This window comes from Trichogramma pretiosum, unplaced genomic scaffold (assembly GCF_000599845.2).
Source record: "Trichogramma pretiosum strain Unisexual culture from Peru unplaced genomic scaffold, Tpre_2.0 scaffold30, whole genome shotgun sequence".
In the NCBI taxonomy this organism is placed as follows: domain Eukaryota; kingdom Metazoa; phylum Arthropoda; class Insecta; order Hymenoptera; family Trichogrammatidae; genus Trichogramma; species Trichogramma pretiosum.
This window is the reverse complement of record NW_019641675.1, coordinates 847,134-865,955: the sequence shown is the minus strand read 5'-3', so window position 1 is coordinate 865,955 and position 18,822 is coordinate 847,134. Positions and strand designations below refer to the sequence as shown.

Below are 18,822 nucleotides of genomic sequence, written 5' to 3'. Positions count from 1 at the left end.
GATAAGGTAGATTCGAATAGCGGTTCGAGTCACTCGATTGAGAAAAGCAACGCTGCTGCTAGCAGTAGTCAGTTTACGTTTCATCGCGTTTATTCTTTTTGAGTCGATTTCGGAGTTGTCAATTTTTGTCGTTCATATAGTTTTGCTTGGTATTATTAAAATCAACTTTTAATACGATTTTTTAAATTGAAAAATACAAAATAAGAATAACGTGACGATGAATTGAGTGATTCCTTGATTTGTCGTAGCAATTGCGTTGAAAAGCCTAACTGTACTTCTACTACTGGACAATAATAACAAATTAGCATGGCTGGCAATTTTTGGCACAGTTCTCACCAGTAAGTTTTTTATATTCAAGTTATCAGAATGGTTTTGTGAATATGTCTAATGCTTGCATTGTATTCTGCAGTCAACAATGGTTACTTGATAAGCAAGATCTTGTGAGAGAAAGGCAGCATGATCTGTCAATTCTCACTGAAGAAGAATATCAAAAGATTTTAATTTTCTTTGCCAATTGTAAGTTTTAAGAATTAATTTTTTTATTCTACGTTTGTTTAATTATTAATGAATTTTCAATTTGTTTGTAGTAATTCAAGTTTTGGGAGAACAACTGAAACTTAGGCAACAGGTTATAGCAACAGCTACAGTGTATTTCAAAAGATTTTATGCTAGAAATAGTCTCAAGTGCATTGATCCTCTATTACTTGCTCCAACTTCTATCTTTTTAGCATCTAAGGTAGAAGAATTTGGTGTTATTTCAAATACTAGGTTGATAACAACTTGTCAAACAGCAAGTAAGTTTTTTTTATTTATTGTTTAGATTTTTATTTATGCCACTGTTATATAAACAACTTGTTTTTTTTCAGTTAAAAACAAATTCAGTTATGCTTACACACAGGAGTTCCCATACAGAACGAATCATATCTTAGAATGTGAATTTTATCTTTTAGAACATTTAGACTGTTGTTTGATTGTGTATCAGCCTTATCGGCCTCTACTCACATTGATTCAAGATATTGGACCTGACGATCAATTGCTTACTTTAGCGTGGAGGATAGTGAATGATAGCCTTCGAACTGATGTATGTTTGCTATATGCACCATATCAAATTGCAATAGGTATGTCTAACAAATGCTAGATTATGGTAATTAATTTATCTATTAGCTAATTTATGAATTTTTCATACTCATTGTAGGTGCTCTACAAATAGCTTGTGTGATAATGCAAAAAGATATGAAATCTTGGTTTGCTGAATTAAATGCTGACATGGAAAAAATTCAAGAAATAGCTAGATATATAATTAATTTGTATGAGTTATGGAAAACCTATGATGAAAAGAAAGACATCCAAGCTCTCTTAAACAAAATGCCAAAACCAAAACCAGCTCCTCAGCGTTAGCCAAATTTAGATGATGAAAATTTGAATCAACACCCACCTAATTTATTGTAGTGCTAGGATCTTTGATATATTTGAGTATTCAGTAAGTTAATTGGCCCAGGGATTTAGTAACATGAATTTAATGAAATGGTGTTATTATATAGATGACACTTACGAATTGAAGATTAAGTTGTCAAAATGAACATTCAGAACTTGTTTCAATGACGAACACAAAAGTGTATAAAAAGTGTGGAATTTTTTAAAAATTATGATAGGATATTGACAATTTTATAATGAAAAATAAATAAATAAACGTTATTAAAAAATAACATATTTATTTTTAACAAAATACTTTTTTTTTTAATTTGCATTTTTGGAATATCTTTTCCAATACTTTTTAACATCATCGTGACCTTCCCGGGTTATAACCATAGCTCTTTTTCTGCAAACAAAATTTATTACAAATTAATTACAAGAACTTCATAAATAAGTATTCAACTTAATTTAAAAATTCGTACTTATCACTATGCCATGTTAATGCTGACACAGATTGAGCATAATCTCTGAGAACTTCAAAGTCTGTTTGAGAAAGAAAAGAATTGTACAAAACTCCATCCGTGAATGAAAATCTATTTCTTTCATTTTCCCATAATTTTATTTGATCCACTATTGTTGGTGGTAAAATAGGAGGTCCACCCGCAATCATGTTAGGATGAGCATGTTGCTTCAGGTAACCAATGATTTGTTCAGCAGTTATGCCAATTTTAAAAGCTTGTCTCACAGAATCTCTTGTCAATACACCTACTACTAAATTTGGAAATCTGCAAATAGTTTTGCGCGGAAATTACTACCTGCATTTCAAGACTTGTATCATTTTTAAATCAAAATTATTTCTTTATACCTATATACTAAAGAGGTAAATAATCCTATTAGAGCCACTTGCAAATTTGAGTCAGTATAAGCATTTATTCTGTAATTAGTTTCAACTATGATATATCTATCTTTTTCTAAATCATGTGCTAATGGTTTATTTTGGCCAGTGGCAATATTTAATGCTAATCTTGTTGGATAAAATCTGAAAATTACAAATGATGCTTGAAATAATGAAAAAAACAAAAAGATTGCTGTTTTTATTGATAAACAAACCTTCCAGCTTTGCGTTTTCTTTGATAAACTAGTCCAAACTCTCTTAAATGTTGAAGAAATGTTAGCAGTCCATCAGACATGCCTTCAGTACTGTAATCCTTACCCAAAGTGGAAAAATTTAATTGAAATAGAAAGCTCAAACATTCTACTAAATCAAGCCCTTTGGCCTCAACTGTATCCAAGTATTGTAGAATGAAGTACCAAACCTAATAATCCATTAATAATCATTAAAAATATAGATTATTTGTAAATGATTGAAAGCATACAAATAATATTATTTACTTGTGCTGCGGTATCAAGTAATAAAAACTGAAAACCAGCTTGTGTTATGGTTGGAACATTTTCGTCCTCATCTCTGACCATTAAACCAGCTTGTAATAAGACTCTTACGGCATCTATTGATATACCTAAAATACCAAATAACTTGTTTTTAATTATTTGCATAATCTATAGAGTATGAAAAATAAATTTGTAAAATAAGACATTGTAATACTTTACCCTCTTGTTGTTGTGAGCCAACCATATAATGTAGAACGCACTCCCATCTTTCCAGCGCATAGCTATCCAAATAAGCAATATCTCTTGGTTTACTATCAGCATCGAGCTGATTAGACATGGTCCATGGTTGTCCACCGCCAAGCAAAACGATTTTTAAATTTTTCCTAAATGTAGAATTTAACACCCATCCAGGAAGTCCTCCAGGAATTGCGACTTCTTTCCAAATGCTCAAATCACTCATCACAGTCACAACTTTCATGTGATCTTCTACATGTAATTTTGAACACCAAGAAGCAACGACAGCTTGAGGCACTGGCTGTTCAACAAATAATAATCTAACAACATAATTACGGGCTAATTCTGGTAATTCTCTGTATACTGCTAAACAAATTGGAGGATTGTCGTAGAGTTTACTGAGCATTTCAGGTGTTCTTGTTTTCAGGTACTCATGTAAATCTTTACACTGAAGCACCTTCGGTTGAAGCAAACTTCTTCCACCCATTGCAGATGCCATTTTCCTGTTTTTATACAGCAAACGTTAAACAAATCGTGTTTTTTGTGAAATTATCACTGATTTTCATAACATGTTCACAATTTCACGGCATTTGTAATTCAGTGTTGTGACAATGTACTGGGTTAACCCGGCATAAACACGCTTCTATTCTGGATCGGGCAGAAGGCAAATGAAACGTTTAGTGCAGCCGCTACTCCTAGTACTTGTCTGCCATCTTACGGTCAACATTTCTTTTATATTTCGTCCAACTTTTTGTCCCATGATAAGTGGTAATATCCATGGATTGAGTGTATACACGAATTTTCTCACAAAGCAGTTAACAAATTTATAATCAACTATCAAAATTATTAACTTTAACATTATTATTAATTCAAAAAATTTTCGTACATTTTTGATTATCTAATAATTCTTGATGTAAAATATTTTCCTTTTTTTATTATAATTTATCAAATTGAAATAAATTTGTTTAAAAAATCACTGATTAGAAAAAAGATACACTCGACGTACCTCATTAACGAATTCCGAAGAAAAAAAACGTTCAAAATTGTTTGCATAAATTGAGGATTAATTTACAGCACTACTGTAGAATCAAATAGTTGTCATATTATTCACAATATTAAAAGGTTCCCATCAATTCTTTATAGGAAAATATATGATACTATTTCAACTAAGTGATATATTTATTCTAATTCTTTCAGTATGTCTCATTTCAAAAATATTTTCTTTGATAAAAATATTCATTATTTTTTTTTAGTGATTAAATTTTCATTGAAATCTTTCTGTCTATTATGTTAATAACATCACATGAAAATCCATATTAAAAATTTCCGAGCTTAAGAGATCTTGTTTCCTTAAAAAGTGTCTTAATTCCGAACTGTCAAAACTGTCGGACGCATCCGTCCTCTCATGATTGCTCAATGCATGATCTAACATCAACTGTCATCTACTCGATTTCGAATTATCTCAAACATTGATTCTTGGCAAAACAATGCAATTACTTACACAGTGTACAAGTTAAAGTGATTCCGTGTATTTTAAGACATTCACGGCCGCTACAATAGAAGTATGCAGTTTCGCTAGGCTCGATATCGAAAGTTTCGATTTTGAAAATTCGAACCCCATACATCGCATTCTTCCCTCGCTCGCACACGTATTTGAAACAACTGCCGCACAACATCCAGTGAGATGCAACATAGTGCACTACAGCAGGCACTGTTCAGAGTCAAAATGTGCGATCATCATCATCATCCGCACTCGTCCTCTCGTTCTTTTTTATATCTCATATATATATAACATTGGCTTTCTGCATTTCGCGAGTGCCATCTCACGTCCCTTCTCCTCTACTACACCAGCACACACTGCCGGTCCTTATAGTTTTGCGCGTCGACGAGCCGGCTTGTGCTGTGCTGTGCTGTGTACTGTACTGTACTGTGTGTGTGCTATAACCGCGTCGCGCCGCGCGCTCTCGAGTGGCGGTGAGAAACGCAGCAGCAGCAGCAAGCAGCGGTGGGATTCGCCGCGCGCCTAGTACGACTTTGGCTCGGACGAGTTTCTTCAGTTCGGTTTGGCGTGCGCCACTGGTACCTTCGCCTCGCGTTTCTAAGGGTATATAGAGATATACATATCCAACGATTTCGCGGCGACAGTTCTTCCTCGAATGCAATTTGGTGCTTTGCCCGGATTTCGGAAGTGCTACTGATTTTAAGTGCCTGGAAATATTTCTCATTGCAGTGCAATTTAAGCAAAAGGAAGAAAAGTGCAAGATTTTTCAGTGTGCTTTTTTAGTGGGTTTTTTGATTAACTGAAATTAACATCGTGTCGCCATGAAGATCGATAGGAAGCTGATGATCGCGGCCCTCGGACTGCTCGTGCTCTGCTTCATCCAAGGTAATGCATCTAACGATATCTCTCGCGACTCGTTCGAGATTTCAAATGCTCCGAAATAATTGTACCGATGACCGTTGATCGGAGCATCGCGACTTTCTCGCATGAAAATCGAACCCCTCGTCGAATCGTCGTTGCGTTCGATTGCAATTTTTTGAAAAAAAATTATTTCGTATTTTTCAAATGTCGTATCTTTACAAAAATCGGAGACAGTTTTATCGCGATAGTTTTCGGAGTGCGATCCAGTGCGATAAGAGGCGCCATAGTTATATGTTAAAGAGATAAAATTTTGCCGCGCTATCGTTTTATTATTGACAATAGTGCTCCGTTTCCACAATAGCAGGTACAAACGCGAAATTTCCACGAATTCGTGTACGAGTTGGTTTTTTTTCTCATCTTCTTTTCAAAATAAATACAAAACTATAACATGTAAGACGCGAAGACGAAATAGGAGAGGCTTGCACCTATGTATAATGTAGGAGATCGATCATTATACGCGTATACGTATGTATAGGTGCTTAATTCCTTTAATGCACACACACATCCTATAACTCGCGTAGGAGACTCTTTTGTCCAATATTGGTATATTTACCGAGTGTATAAGTATTTTTTTCCTTTTTCCATTGTCGAATATCGGTATGAGCAAACACCACGGTTAATAGAGAAAGAGCGAAAGAGAGAGAGAGAGAGAGAGAGAGAGAGAGAGAGACCCGCCCATGTACGAGACGCGCCGCGCGGCCGGCTATTTTCGTTTTCCTGTTCAGAGGAAATCGTTAGCGTATCGATTTTCTTGAAATTTCATTGGATTTCCAACAAGCCCTTGGGGTTTTATTTGCACACGCATTTTATATTTAAATGTCGTTTTCGAGTTGCACAACGTTAGACTGTAAATATAATTGTTATACTTCTTCGATGGTTACTCTTTATATGGCTGTGTAATAATCGAAATCGAACGCAAGAGAGCTGAAATCATCGATTCGAGTATTGCACGTAACGAGTAAAAAAATTTAATCCGAGCATTTTTTTTTAATTTCGAGTGGTGCGCCAGCGCAAAAAATAAGCAGGTCAGCGCGGCAATCTCGCAGTGTCGCGAAGTACACTTGATTTTGAGTCTTCCAAGTGCTGCGCGGCCATAATTTATTTTTTTTTTTGCGCAATCGGCGCATATAAAGTTCGATTGATCAGAAAAGAAAAGGAAAAAAACTAGACAATCGATTCGGATTACGCTGCGAAAATCGAACTCGTCGGTGAAGTCATTTTCGTGTGTGATTCAATTGTCCGACCAAAAACAAGGCGTCGGCAGCAGCAGCATCAGAAGCAGTAATACGAATGAGCGCGCGCGAGTGTGGATAAAAAACCATGAACACATTCGCTCTCGGAGCCGGTGATTCCGGAAGACAGTGTATATAATACACACGCGTATAGGGCCTCTAATAAAAGAGCCATGTACCGCCGCCGCGGCATGCCGAGAGTATAAGAGAGAGAGATGGCGAGAGGGAAAAAAAGTCAATCTGTTCGAGAAGCCCGAACACGGACTAAATACAACCGCATCCGTGCAGCAGTGTCGGCGGCAATTCAGAAGCAGCAACATCATTAGAAAGGTGTTTTACGTAACTGCAAGCGCGTGCATATGTAATTTATAAATAAGTGTGTAGTAGGTATATAAGCGTGAATGGAAGGATATAGGTAGAGAAGCAGAACGAAGAAGGTGCAGCGTGTGCAGCGGATCACGCCGCGCACACGGTGTGTTCCACAAAGGGGTCGATGATCATCGTTCGATCGTCGTTGTCTTCGTCATGTGTTTTCTATTGTCATAGAGAGTAAGAAAGAAAGAGGCGGAGTATGCGCGCGTGTTATAATAGAGAAAAACAAGTTTTGCCTACGATAGCGCCTATATGTGCAGTCCAAGCGGCTGCGGCAGCAGCAGCTAAGCAGCGACAGCAAATAATCACCGATCACTCGTCTATATAATAATGTGTGTTACAGTACGTGGTCGGTGTAAAATTTACTTTTACTGATATGGAATCGAGCGCGAACGAATACCAGCTGTGTGTTCTCCGTATCTCGACGTTAATGTTATTATTATTATTATTATTATTATTATTATTATTATTACTTGCTTTTTTTCATTTCATTTCAATTTTTAATTTCGTCTAAGCTCGCAGAGTTTAAATATTTGAACACGATTCACTCAAGTGGCACGAAATGCATTAAGAAGTCAAAGAGAAAATGCCTCCGTGCTCGCGCGCCAAATCATGAGATAGTATAGTTGAAAGCAATGGATGATCATCGTTGGCGAAATCGGTAGTCGTAATACGCTACACACCAAAAATCGAACTAGCTGTTCAGCGCGATTGAGCGGTTATACGGTTAGTTTTTTGTCGTTGTTTCTTTTTGCTCGCTGCTTAACTACTCTCCATGCGTCAGAAACCTGCGCGAGTCTCATTAACTCCAGCAGTCCACCACTCGACGAGCCGCCCTATGCGAGATCCTCGACTCGCGGAGCGCATGCATATCATAACATTAATACACTCGGTATATAATTGTATACACGCCAATGCAGAGTAAGAGAGAGAGAGAGAGTAAGATAGGGTAATGACCTCATCTCGATCTGCGGCGGCTATAATATGAAACTGCAGATGCACGCGTTGCTCATACTGCTCCTGTCCGAGAAAACGTGTGCTACATGTATGCATGTGCGTGATATGCCAGAAGTAAAGCAACAGCAGCAGTCGAGCACATAATACTGTTATGAATGTGGAACGCTCCAAGGGTTGATGCTTATCTGCATTTGTCGTCGTTTTGGGCCGGGCGTGCGCGTGTGTAACGAGAGCAGCTCAAGCTTTTTTCGGAGCAATTATCGACGATGAGGATCGCGAATTCCTCGTGCGATCTAAATTTTCAATGTATGTAATATATAAAATTAGTTCGCGCGCGCGCGCGCGCTACGCCATATTAGTCACGGTCAAATTATGCTCAATGATTTCGGTGGCGCCGATCCCGATCTCTTCGCACGATATGACAGCAGTGTGTGTGTGTCGCATTTCTTACGGTGGAAAAAAATTATTATACGTATAATAATAAGTAAAGAGAGTTATGTACACCCACCATTACACGCACGAGCGAGTTTTGCGCTATTCTTAAAAACATTAGGCTGGCACACGGAGCTTCGTATATAGTGTGTCGGATTGATATACAGATAAAACGTCGAGCTTATCGGTATCAGTATTAATACATATAAAAAAAGTTAACTCACCTCTCAAGCTGCTCAACTCGCGGCTGCGCGGGGAGGGATTCATTGAAGAATTTCAGAGTTATGAGCGATAAGTCGTCATACTGCTGCACAACGTAACTTTACACCGTTACGCATTAATTTGGACTGCGATTACGCGCGGCGGGGACGCGTCGAGATAATATTTGCTCGAGTATTTGTTCGATTTTGCACGGGTCCGCGTGGCGACTATATATGTGTAATACGCACACGCATTGTAACGGTCCTAATAGCTTTTGACAAAATCATCGGCGCGCGGGACAACAATAGCGATCCGAGACACACACACACACGTATCTCGGCACAATTATATCTCGGGTGTCGATATCTATCAGCACCATTGGTTATAACTATATAACATACAAGAAGAGTTTTCTAAAACCTGCACACGGGATCGGACGCTGTAAAAAGAAAAGAAGAGGACGACACATGGCGCTGCTGCGCTGCACATTATCGAGGCCTTTATATAACAAGCTCGAGCCCATCTCCAAACAATTCGCACTGTAAATATAATACTGGTGTGCTCAATGGACAATATGGTCAAGCTCTATTTATCGGGGCCTAGGCTTTTCCAGGAATTCAGCCACCGCCGCCGCTCGAGCTTAAAACGGAAAGAGAAAGAGATTTACCGAGACGAAAGGACGAGTGTGTGTGTGTATAATATTTGCTCGCGCGCGCCCAAGAGAGAGAGAGAGAGAGAGAGTGACCTCGACCATGTAGCTCCCGCACGAGATGTCGACGCTCGCGTATATATTTTCGCAGCCGTTGTTGATACATCGGCAGCCCAGAAACGATTTTTTTTTAACGAAAGTCCGAATGCACTTCAGAGAGGTGCGAATGAATAATAACATCAATAATAATACAGTCATGCTATTTCTCGGTATACATACCGCTTGCATGTCAGGTGTGAAAACCCTGAATATGATTCATTCTATTATTTTTTTATTTTCAATGCAAAGTGCGAAAAGTATATTAAGGAATAGAGTCTAATTATTGAACGATAATATAAAGACTTTCTAAGTAGAATGTTTTGCCGGTCCAAACCTTCCTTCGACACCTCGTGCGTGCGTGGAAACGACGACGCAGTATATCCTACCTGTCAAGCGCTTCGGCACACACAGCTTCGAAAGCGAACGCTATAATACGCGTCGATTTTTCTCTTTTGTGTCCTCGGGGATTCCCTTTGTCTTTGCGTCGTCTGTCAGTCACCAGGTGACCGCGTGTGCCGAATTTTTCGCTGTATACGCGCAGAGTAGTACCCCATCCGAATCCACAAAATATACACACAAAACAGATGGCGATCACGATGATTGTAGGAAAACCGAGGGATGAATCTTTTTCTTAGAATCTTTCGCGCCGAAGAAAGTAAGGGGCTCGCATGGGATGATGTCGATCGAGCAAACTTATTACATTCGGGGGCTTTCGATTCGCTCGTATGCGCGGCTGCAAAAGATCGCACAATAATTTCTCGATGCGGCACTCGATATTTCGAGTTCGTCAAATTTTTTTTTCCTCCTCTCCTTTACATTGACTTACATAACTGATCGGGTGTTTTGTAAATACGTTTCGCGTTCATAAATCACAGGCACCGCGCGCTCGCAAGTTTCTCGTTTCGAGTGATTTTTCACATCATTTTAACGTAGATTCAAGTGTATTTACCCTGTTCGTGACCGCAAGAACGAATATAAATGACACAATAACTCATGTTTTCTATTTTTTTTTTGCTTATTCAAAAATCTTTTATTCGACCACTTGAAAAAAAAAATTTTCTTACTTACTTTTTATAGCTGCAGTAATTCACTCGAAACCCTTGTAAATATTCGGTTTGTTACACCCGAGGTACAAGCATAATTTCGTATATAAATCGGCCCTTATTCGCGGCGATCCAGAACTGACCGGACCACCGGGATTCGGTGCAATTTTCTCTCACGATCCTCTCTCGCTATAATTCGGCGGACATGGCCACCGCTATGTATACATCACATGCTCTCATCAAATTTTAATTGCGGGCGCGAGGGTACACACACTATCATGTGTAATACACGATGATCGAGTGATATTTTGAAGGATGAAACGAGTTTGGATGTGTTCTCGCTTTAACTTCAATTTAGAATGTATCCATCAAACCGTAAGTAATGTAATCTAGCTTCTGAATTTTAAAAGAGCCAAAGCCAGTCATTCGAGCACGTACCCACACAGTAGTAGTAGTAGCGACGGAATCGGAATGTAAATTTCTATCAAGTACGTGTTAATGAGTAATGTTATACCGCTGAAAAAATCGCTAATCTTTTGATGGTATTAGAGTCTCAAGAGACGTGTATTTATATTGTAGAAAATGTGTACATGATACACGAATGTATTCGCTAATTCATCGCGATAAAACTACGTTAAAACTGGGCCACTGGTGCGAAATGTTTGCATTTCAACCGATACACTAGAGGCGTCAATAAAATGAACATTTTTTCATTTCGATTATAGACTTTACTCATAGGTGAGTGTTTCCGTATACAGATAAGGCATTTTTTATGAAAGTAGTTATCGTATCACGGCATCGTAACCATTCACCGTGTCTATATAGTTTTCCCGCATAAAAAATATGCTCAACAAAGAAAATACACGTTTAGTAAAAAAAATTTTTAAGTAAAGAAAGCGTAATTGAAATAATATTTTGCTTACGGAGAATCTCGAGCGCGGTGAGCATCAGGTGAGGCACCTCAAAGAAATCGCGCGCGCGTGCGCTAAACACGCATCTGCCGCGCGTTCAAATAAGAATTTGCATAACACCTGGAGTTCGTAAAAAAAAAGGAGGAAGATGTAATAAGTAAACATTGGGCCGTACAAACGTGCATTTTTTCTAATTTTCTGCAAAAAGAACAGCTGGATCATCGGCCGATATCGTCGAGCTGCCGATTTTTATCGTTCGACAGCTCGAACAAAAATTCTTCGTTACGCCTATACGTACATAACATGCAAATATTATACATCTTTCTCTCGGGCGCACGAGCGTGAAGCGATGACGAATCACATCTATATAGGCAACATTAATAAGTGCACGTATATAATCGTGAGAACGCGTCGCGTATGCTCATAAATGCGTTCAATTGGCTCGCTCAGAAAGTTGTGGAAAAAAAATTGGATATTCTCTCTTTTGTGTGCGGGAGGGGTTTCAATTTTTTTTTTTGGTTCGTATGAACACTACGAGAAACGCGAGCAAAGCGTATTATGCTACTAGAATCGTTGTCGGTAACTTAATTTGTGTGATTTGAAATTTGCGCTTATTTAAGCTACTTTCGGGCGTGCATGTTTAGACTCTTAACGACTTTTTGCCTAGCTCTTTTGCTCCGCCGAAAAAGTATATACACATGTAGCCATATAATTCCGTGACGCCGGGCAATTTCGCTAATTGCCTCCTAAAAAGATTTACCTACCACGACGAAACAATTACAATAGGGCCCGATCGGAAACACCGTTGTTGTCGGTGTACCACGGCACGCGCTCTGCGCTATACTCGGCTGTGTGCGGCTTGCTCAGTGCTTGAGCCGCGCGTCGAGAAACGAGATTTTTCAAGGCCGGCGAGGAGGAGAGACGGCAGAGACAGAGATGATGGCACGCGAGAGATACACGTTATAATACAGTATTGCGAAAACATCGGCCGATGACGACTCAAGTGCAAACAACACGATCTTTCTTTCTTCGCTCGTTTTTTTCTTTTTTTTCCTTTTTGCAAAACTGATAAAAAAAAGCTTGCAACTGTATACGAATCAATCGAGTATTATATGTACGAGCGAGCTCGATCGATAGTAGCAGCAGCAGCTTAGTTTAAACGGGTCGTGACGACGCATTTATCCTTCTCTCAATACTGTTTCGTTTTTACCGTATAGGCACACGTTGTTCTGTGTGGTGTCTACCCCCTAATTTTTCCGAGAATTATTCTTTAATCGCCGTGCGTAGTCGTAAAATATACCCCATGCTCTATCGATATGAATCAATCGATTAATCATGAAAATTCCACCCGTGCAATCACAAAGTTGATGTATGTGTGTGTACATCGTACAAAACGGAGCCTTGGGCCGATATAATTAAGCAGTCCGAGCCGTTCGACTTATGTATTTCATATTGACGAGATGTGTAAAAGATGCGAGCCAATATGCGCGCAACCCGCATACATCGTATACACGGCCAGCTTCGCAGTTCATATATAGGGAACATTTTTTCTCGTTGACTTGTTATATATTCGCATGAATTTGCTATACACAAGTTAGCAATGCCTCGTCGTCGCAGCCTTTTCGGCGAAAGCGTGCAGTAGTAGTACGTGCATAATACGGCTGCCAGTTTTAAAATTCATTCGTCAAAACATTTATAATGCTGTTGCTGCCGTAGTATAACTGTTTGCTATAGTAGTGACTACTGTACGTTTAAATTGAAATACGCACGGCGTACGATAATGCGGCTATTTCGTCCGCCGAGGCGCAGTGAGAAACTCCGAGTCTCGAGTTTACAAATATATATACAAAATGAATCAGTATACTACGTTCTCTCACTCTCTTGGTCCATTGTTGTGTGTATATACTTTTGCCATGCAGCTCTCGGCCGACTATATAATTCTCCTTTACGCAAGGATACGTATAATCGCCACCGTGCCGTCTTGGGCGCTCCGATTTTCTCTCTTATAGTATACACTTTGGATACTACCCTAAATGTAGATTGTTGCTGTTGCTGCTGCTGCTGCTGCTGAGGCGCCTCTCGTGCTAGCTGCGGCTGGCTGGCTGGCGCGAGTGAGATACTTGCGTTCAAAACGAATTTCGCTTGCGTGGGTGGTTCGAAGCATCAGTTTGCACGTAGAGAAAGAGAGAGAGAGAGAGAGAGAGAGAGATACGTATATACACACGCACAAAGGCCATTGTCAGAAACGAAACGCCTCGCAATGTATAGGTTTGTTTACGAGCGTTGCAAGCTTCGAGTATACGTAGGACGCGCGTGACACCCGTTTATTGGAAGAAAATGTCCTTTTATAGCTTTACCTTCTTTTTTTTCTCTTAATTAGGTATACGTTGGAATTCGCAGATTCACTTTCGCTGTGTGCAGTGCTGCTATACACTCGAAATTATGCGTATGCAAAATGACCACCAAACGAACGAAATCGTTTCGAATGCAAACGAGTTCTCTCTCTCGAATATACCCAGAGCGTTAATTTTTGTACATCAACGAGGCGAAATCGGGTATACACATATTGGACAGGGCGGCGGCGGCGGCTACGACACGAATATAGTGAAAATCGAGGTCAGACCGAATAATGTTGTATTATATACAGTGCAAAATACAAACTGCAGCGGCAGCTGCTGCTTCTTGGAATAAAACCGTGCGCGATACGATGAGAGCACGTGTTAAAATTGCGCCGCGTGCACGGCTCAATGAATTTTCCTCGGCGCTATTTTATAAATATAGATTTTACATCATTGCGGACTCTAGTCGAGCGAGCAAATTCGTATACGTAACTCGTCTATATGTGAGCTTTAGCTCCAACGTCGTTTACCGTAAACAAACTCGATATTTATTAACTCCTAATGCTTGTCTCTCTCTCTCTCTCTCTCTACCCGACAAAAGGCGCAAGTTCGTTACTTCGACAAGCAGATATAGTAGCGGCAAAAAAAAAGGAAAAAAAAATTGAAAAAAATTGTCTCCGTGTGCGCATAGCAGCGTGACGAAAGAATTTTGTTACTATAAAGGCTCGTCTAATTAGCTCCCGAACGCGTATCTCGTGTACGTATGTATATAAATGTTGCAAGCCACGCGCGTAGGAGCTGTATAACGCATACATTGATTTATGCTTCGATAATGATCGCTGGGTAACGATTATACGTGTGTGTGTATGTATAAGCAGTGCACGCGTTTACACACTTGCGTATAACATATAACACATACACTGTAAACAGCTGGTAGCGCGATTTTAATTTTTTAAACATTTTTTTCCTCTGTACGATCGATTTGATGGATTAGATTTGCGTAAAACGTGCTTAGATTCTACTCGGGATTAGAGTGTACTCGTTACAAGGGACAAGGATTTATAATGGCGACACGGAGGCCGTTAATGAGCAGGTAGTAATTTTTTTTTACTCGAGCTAGATACAAGTCGGAAATCTTTCAATTCGCCATAACAACCCGATGGATTCGATTGCTACTTTTCCGATCTGCGATATCGTATAATAATAAACCAAGACAACAGCAAGCGCTTCTGGCGCGGTGTACCGATACGCGTTTCAATTGTGAAAAAGTATTCATTATTCACGCTGCTGTTTGAGCTCCTGCAGCAGCAGCAGTACCGAACATGTGCGATCGCATTATATCGTTATGGTACATATGCCACAGGGGCCTGCATAGGTTCACAGTATGGAAAATCGTGGCGATATCTCGTAGGGGGCGTTGATCACGCGGGCGCGTTCACCCGTTTTGCTCGCGGTGCTTTTCTGTACGAGCAATGCTCGTCGAGCATACTAATACTACCGGTTGGCTTTCTGCGTTCGATCATCGATAAGTACGTGCATTTCTCTTAATCTCTATTTGCCGCGGCTACATAATATGTGGGTTAAACCGAAACCAGTATGCGCCTCGTTGAAATCTGCACGCTCTCGCCTTAATAATGCCAAAGTTCGCTGGACTCTGGAATCGCGCGCGAATAAAGAGTTAATTCGGATAACGAAGATATGAATTCTTTTGCGATGCTTGTCAAAATTTTTGTTCGCCACGGTAATTACACGCGCATTCTTATATAATTACTTGTTTCGAGTTGATTTTTATCGCTTGCCAAAAAAGCAGGTGAGAAATGTGTCAAATCATCACGTTGAAGCTTGACTCTTTTTTTCTGTTGTTTTTGACGGAAATTTTATCCACGAGGATCCATTTCCATACACGACCGTTAACATTTACGACTGTTAATTATATGTTTATTGCTTTCTCATGCGCCTTTCGCGATCGTCACGATAATATCATCGGATATTTCCGAGCTTCTCTATAAAAAAAAGTCCTTTTCTGATTTTCACATGCAGCAAAGTGCCTCATCTTTGCTCTAAGCGCATAATACTACTACCACGCCGCGCGCATCGAAAAAATTTTAACGAACACATAGGCCGCGCTCGGCAAATCGTCTCGAATTACCCATCTCAATCTCGAACCCGAAAGCTGCTGCGCGCATACATTAAACGACATCACCTTTTGCTGCCTGGTGTGTGGTAACGGTACTATAAAAGGATCGCCGGATCGTGTCTTCCAGGGTTAAGCGAAATTCGAGCTCGTACAACATCACTGCAGGAACAGAGCAGAGGGAGAGAAAAGAGTCCTCGAGGCGTGACGAGTTTTATAAACCTTAGGTATTATAGGCTGCACACACAGCGCAGCAACAACATGCCTATAAGCTGCACGCAGTTGTTACGCGCGTTGAAGGAGGTGTTAGCATAGAGCCGCGCGGCGTAGAGTTGCCGCTGTTGGCGCTTTTGCGGTTTTACATTCGCGCTTGCATAGCACTGCACACGCCGCGCGGATGTAATTAGCCACTCGAGGTGATTTCTTCATTATGAATGGACTCGGGAAAAGATGTAATTGGAAATTCCTTTTTCCTTTGTTGTTCGGCGCGGACTGCGGACGCACGCGCCGCGGGTGGCTTAGTGACGCGTAGTATACTACTTTCGATCGCTATTTCGCTTTCGGATGCGTTTAGTAGCTGAAGAAAAAAAACCGGACGCGTGAAAAAAGCTCGTCGTCGGCTGCAGCGCTCCTCTATACTCCCACACACACATAAGAAACTCGTCGTGGGAACCGCATTTATATAAAAAACACAGCACTTCTTTTTCTCTCGCTTTGAGAGGCATGTCACGCGTTTCGCGCGTGCGCGTATGCAATCACCGCATCGATGCCCATGAGTACTGGGCGCAATGCAATGGACGCGCACTTTTGGTCGGTGCCCGCGCGACGAGATCGCTGCGACCGATCGCAAAGTATTATACATATACGTATCCCGCAAAATTTAAAATTGAAATATCGACGTGAATGCGTAACGAGCAGCGCGGTAGCATTACTACTCTGAGCAAGAGAGGCCCGGGCGTATAATGTAACGGTACGGGAGCACGACGCTGCACCTCGCTCGCTTCAAAGGGTACACCCGCGCCGCGTGTCAGAAAGCCATTGCGACGAGTCGGACATAAGTATCGGTGCGTATGCATTATATAGCTATACGTACAGTGTTTGTACCGTTTTTTGCACGACACTCGCGATTAAATTTCGCCCCCTTTTTTTTCCTTTTCTGACTCTACTTCGCCCACGCATTATATTCTCAGCGCGCGTATGGGGCTTCGTCGTCTTGCGGTGCGCTGTATATTAAGTTGCTGCGTTCGGGTTTGCAGTGCGAGCGCGTCGAAATGTCGCCGATTATGTCTCGTTTCGAAAATCGCTGTTGAAAATCGCTGCCCTCGACGCCGTTGCACCGACGACAACGACAATAACAACGACGACGACATCGACGCGACGTCGAGAGACACGCCGATGCACATACACACTTTTCTTCGCGTTTTGTTCTATATAATCCCTTTCAATTTTTCCGTCTCTATTTTAGGAACGGGTTTGCGCGCGGCTCTGTGCGTACGAACATGCACGATAGCGTGTCTGCTCAAGAAAGTAATTTATGTATCGAGGCGTGTCTTTTTTGTCGTACACATATACGTACACACATATACACACACGCATGTATACATGCTAGTCGTCCTCTGTCAGTTTCTTACCATGGTATTTATTTACTTTTACTCTTTCTCTCTCTCTCTCTCTCCCTCGAGCTTCTCTATGGTGTGTAAGATCCGAAGATTTACAGTGTGTCTGAATTTTAGATCTAAACGATCGAACGAAGATCGTGTAGAAAGATTCATGGATTCGAAGTTGATACATACATCCAAAATCTATTAACTAATAAAACTGACATGATTGGGAACTCGATCTATACTGCAACCATAATTGATGTTGATTTTTGTAAATAAAAGCATCAATCTTGGAGCCGCGCACTTTTAAGTTATAGCAATGATTAAACGTCGTTGCAATCTCGTATCTTTTTGCGCTGCAAAAATTTTCTCGTCGTGTACACGACATATTCAAAACGATCCACTCTCGATCTTGACATTCGTTTCGGTCTCACGAACGCGATAATTAGACGCGCTATGATGATGAGACGACGACGGAGAGAAGAAAGACCAAGCCTGTAATTTATAAGTTAAGTACTCCATGGGTTTCTCAAGGCGCGCGTGATCGATGATGTCTCATCGATGATTCGTCTCTTGCTGCTCGCGCTATCCGCGCGCTGCAAGGGACATTTTTTTCACGGGGTAATCAGAAAATTTTTGCGCTTTTTTTCGTGTTTGTACGTGGCGACGCGTCGCCTACGTACATAAACGCTGCTAAAATGTCCTCGTTAATGGGTCTAATTGGATTAACTTATCATAGGATTATTCGGTCGAACAACTTCAAACACGATTCTAAGACTTCGAAACAAAAAATTCATTCAGAGTATTTTCCATCTGTTATTTTTTTATCGCTATTCAATGTCGTTCTGTGGCCAATAAATATTATCGCACGCTGCGTCGGAACACTTATGCATATATTCATGCATGACGATTTTGCATCTTAGATGTATTCTCGTTCGCAAGACGAACGAGGATAATATGCGATCATCAATTTTTTTTGTATATCCGGTTCAGAGCGTTGAAAATTACTACTATTTGCGGCATAATGTAAAATTGTTTCTCTCTTTCCTCTCTTCGCGCGCAGACGAGCATTCGAACTATTCGATTACACGAGTAATCGCTTAACGATTTTGCATGAATTGCAAATTTTCTGTAATAAATACTTTGTATCCTTTCGTCTCATTGTATTGTCTATTAATAGTGAAAATGAACGCCTCCTCGGCGTATCATTTCCTCCTACTCACCTAACGATCTTTTATTTTGTATACCGATATAATATCGCTTCTAGTAATTTCAATATCACATTTAGCCACACAGAGAAACACATGCGCACAACACATGACGAGCCTTCGAAATCTCTTTTCTTTCGACGTTTTGAAAGGGGGGAAAAAAGCAACGCATAAAACCTAATTGGA

General features: G+C 40.3%; 3 protein-coding genes across 3 annotated transcripts in view; 2 read left to right on the top strand and 1 right to left on the bottom strand.

Moving 5' to 3' along the window:
- Positions 1 to 44: 44 nt before the first annotated feature.
- On the top strand, positions 45 to 1,691 carry LOC106653103 (cyclin-C). Its single transcript, XM_014372357.2, has 5 exons — positions 45 to 338; positions 410 to 516; positions 588 to 794; positions 867 to 1,118; positions 1,196 to 1,691. The coding sequence occupies exons 1-5, from the start codon at positions 307 to 309 to the stop codon at positions 1,396 to 1,398; spliced, it is 801 nt and encodes a 266-aa protein (XP_014227843.1). The 5' UTR covers positions 45 to 306; the 3' UTR covers positions 1,399 to 1,691.
- Positions 1,692 to 1,701: 10 nt separating this feature from the next.
- LOC106653100 (general transcription factor IIH subunit 4) lies at positions 1,702 to 3,706 on the bottom strand. Its single transcript, XM_014372353.2, has 6 exons — positions 3,022 to 3,706; positions 2,806 to 2,930; positions 2,524 to 2,729; positions 2,279 to 2,452; positions 1,896 to 2,198; positions 1,702 to 1,819 (listed from the first exon to the last, which is right to left on the bottom strand). The coding sequence occupies exons 1-6, from the start codon at positions 3,533 to 3,535 to the stop codon at positions 1,738 to 1,740; spliced, it is 1,404 nt and encodes a 467-aa protein (XP_014227839.1). The 5' UTR covers positions 3,536 to 3,706; the 3' UTR covers positions 1,702 to 1,737.
- Positions 3,707 to 5,086: 1,380 nt separating this feature from the next.
- The window catches only part of LOC106653248, an 86,740-nt gene continuing 73,004 nt past the window's right edge, over positions 5,087 to 18,822 (top strand). The window contains exon 1 of the mRNA XM_014372630.2: positions 5,087 to 5,422. Coding sequence (XP_014228116.1) covers positions 5,359 to 5,422 — 64 coding nt within the window. The 5' untranslated portion in view covers positions 5,087 to 5,358. The remainder of the gene's footprint in view (positions 5,423 to 18,822) is intronic.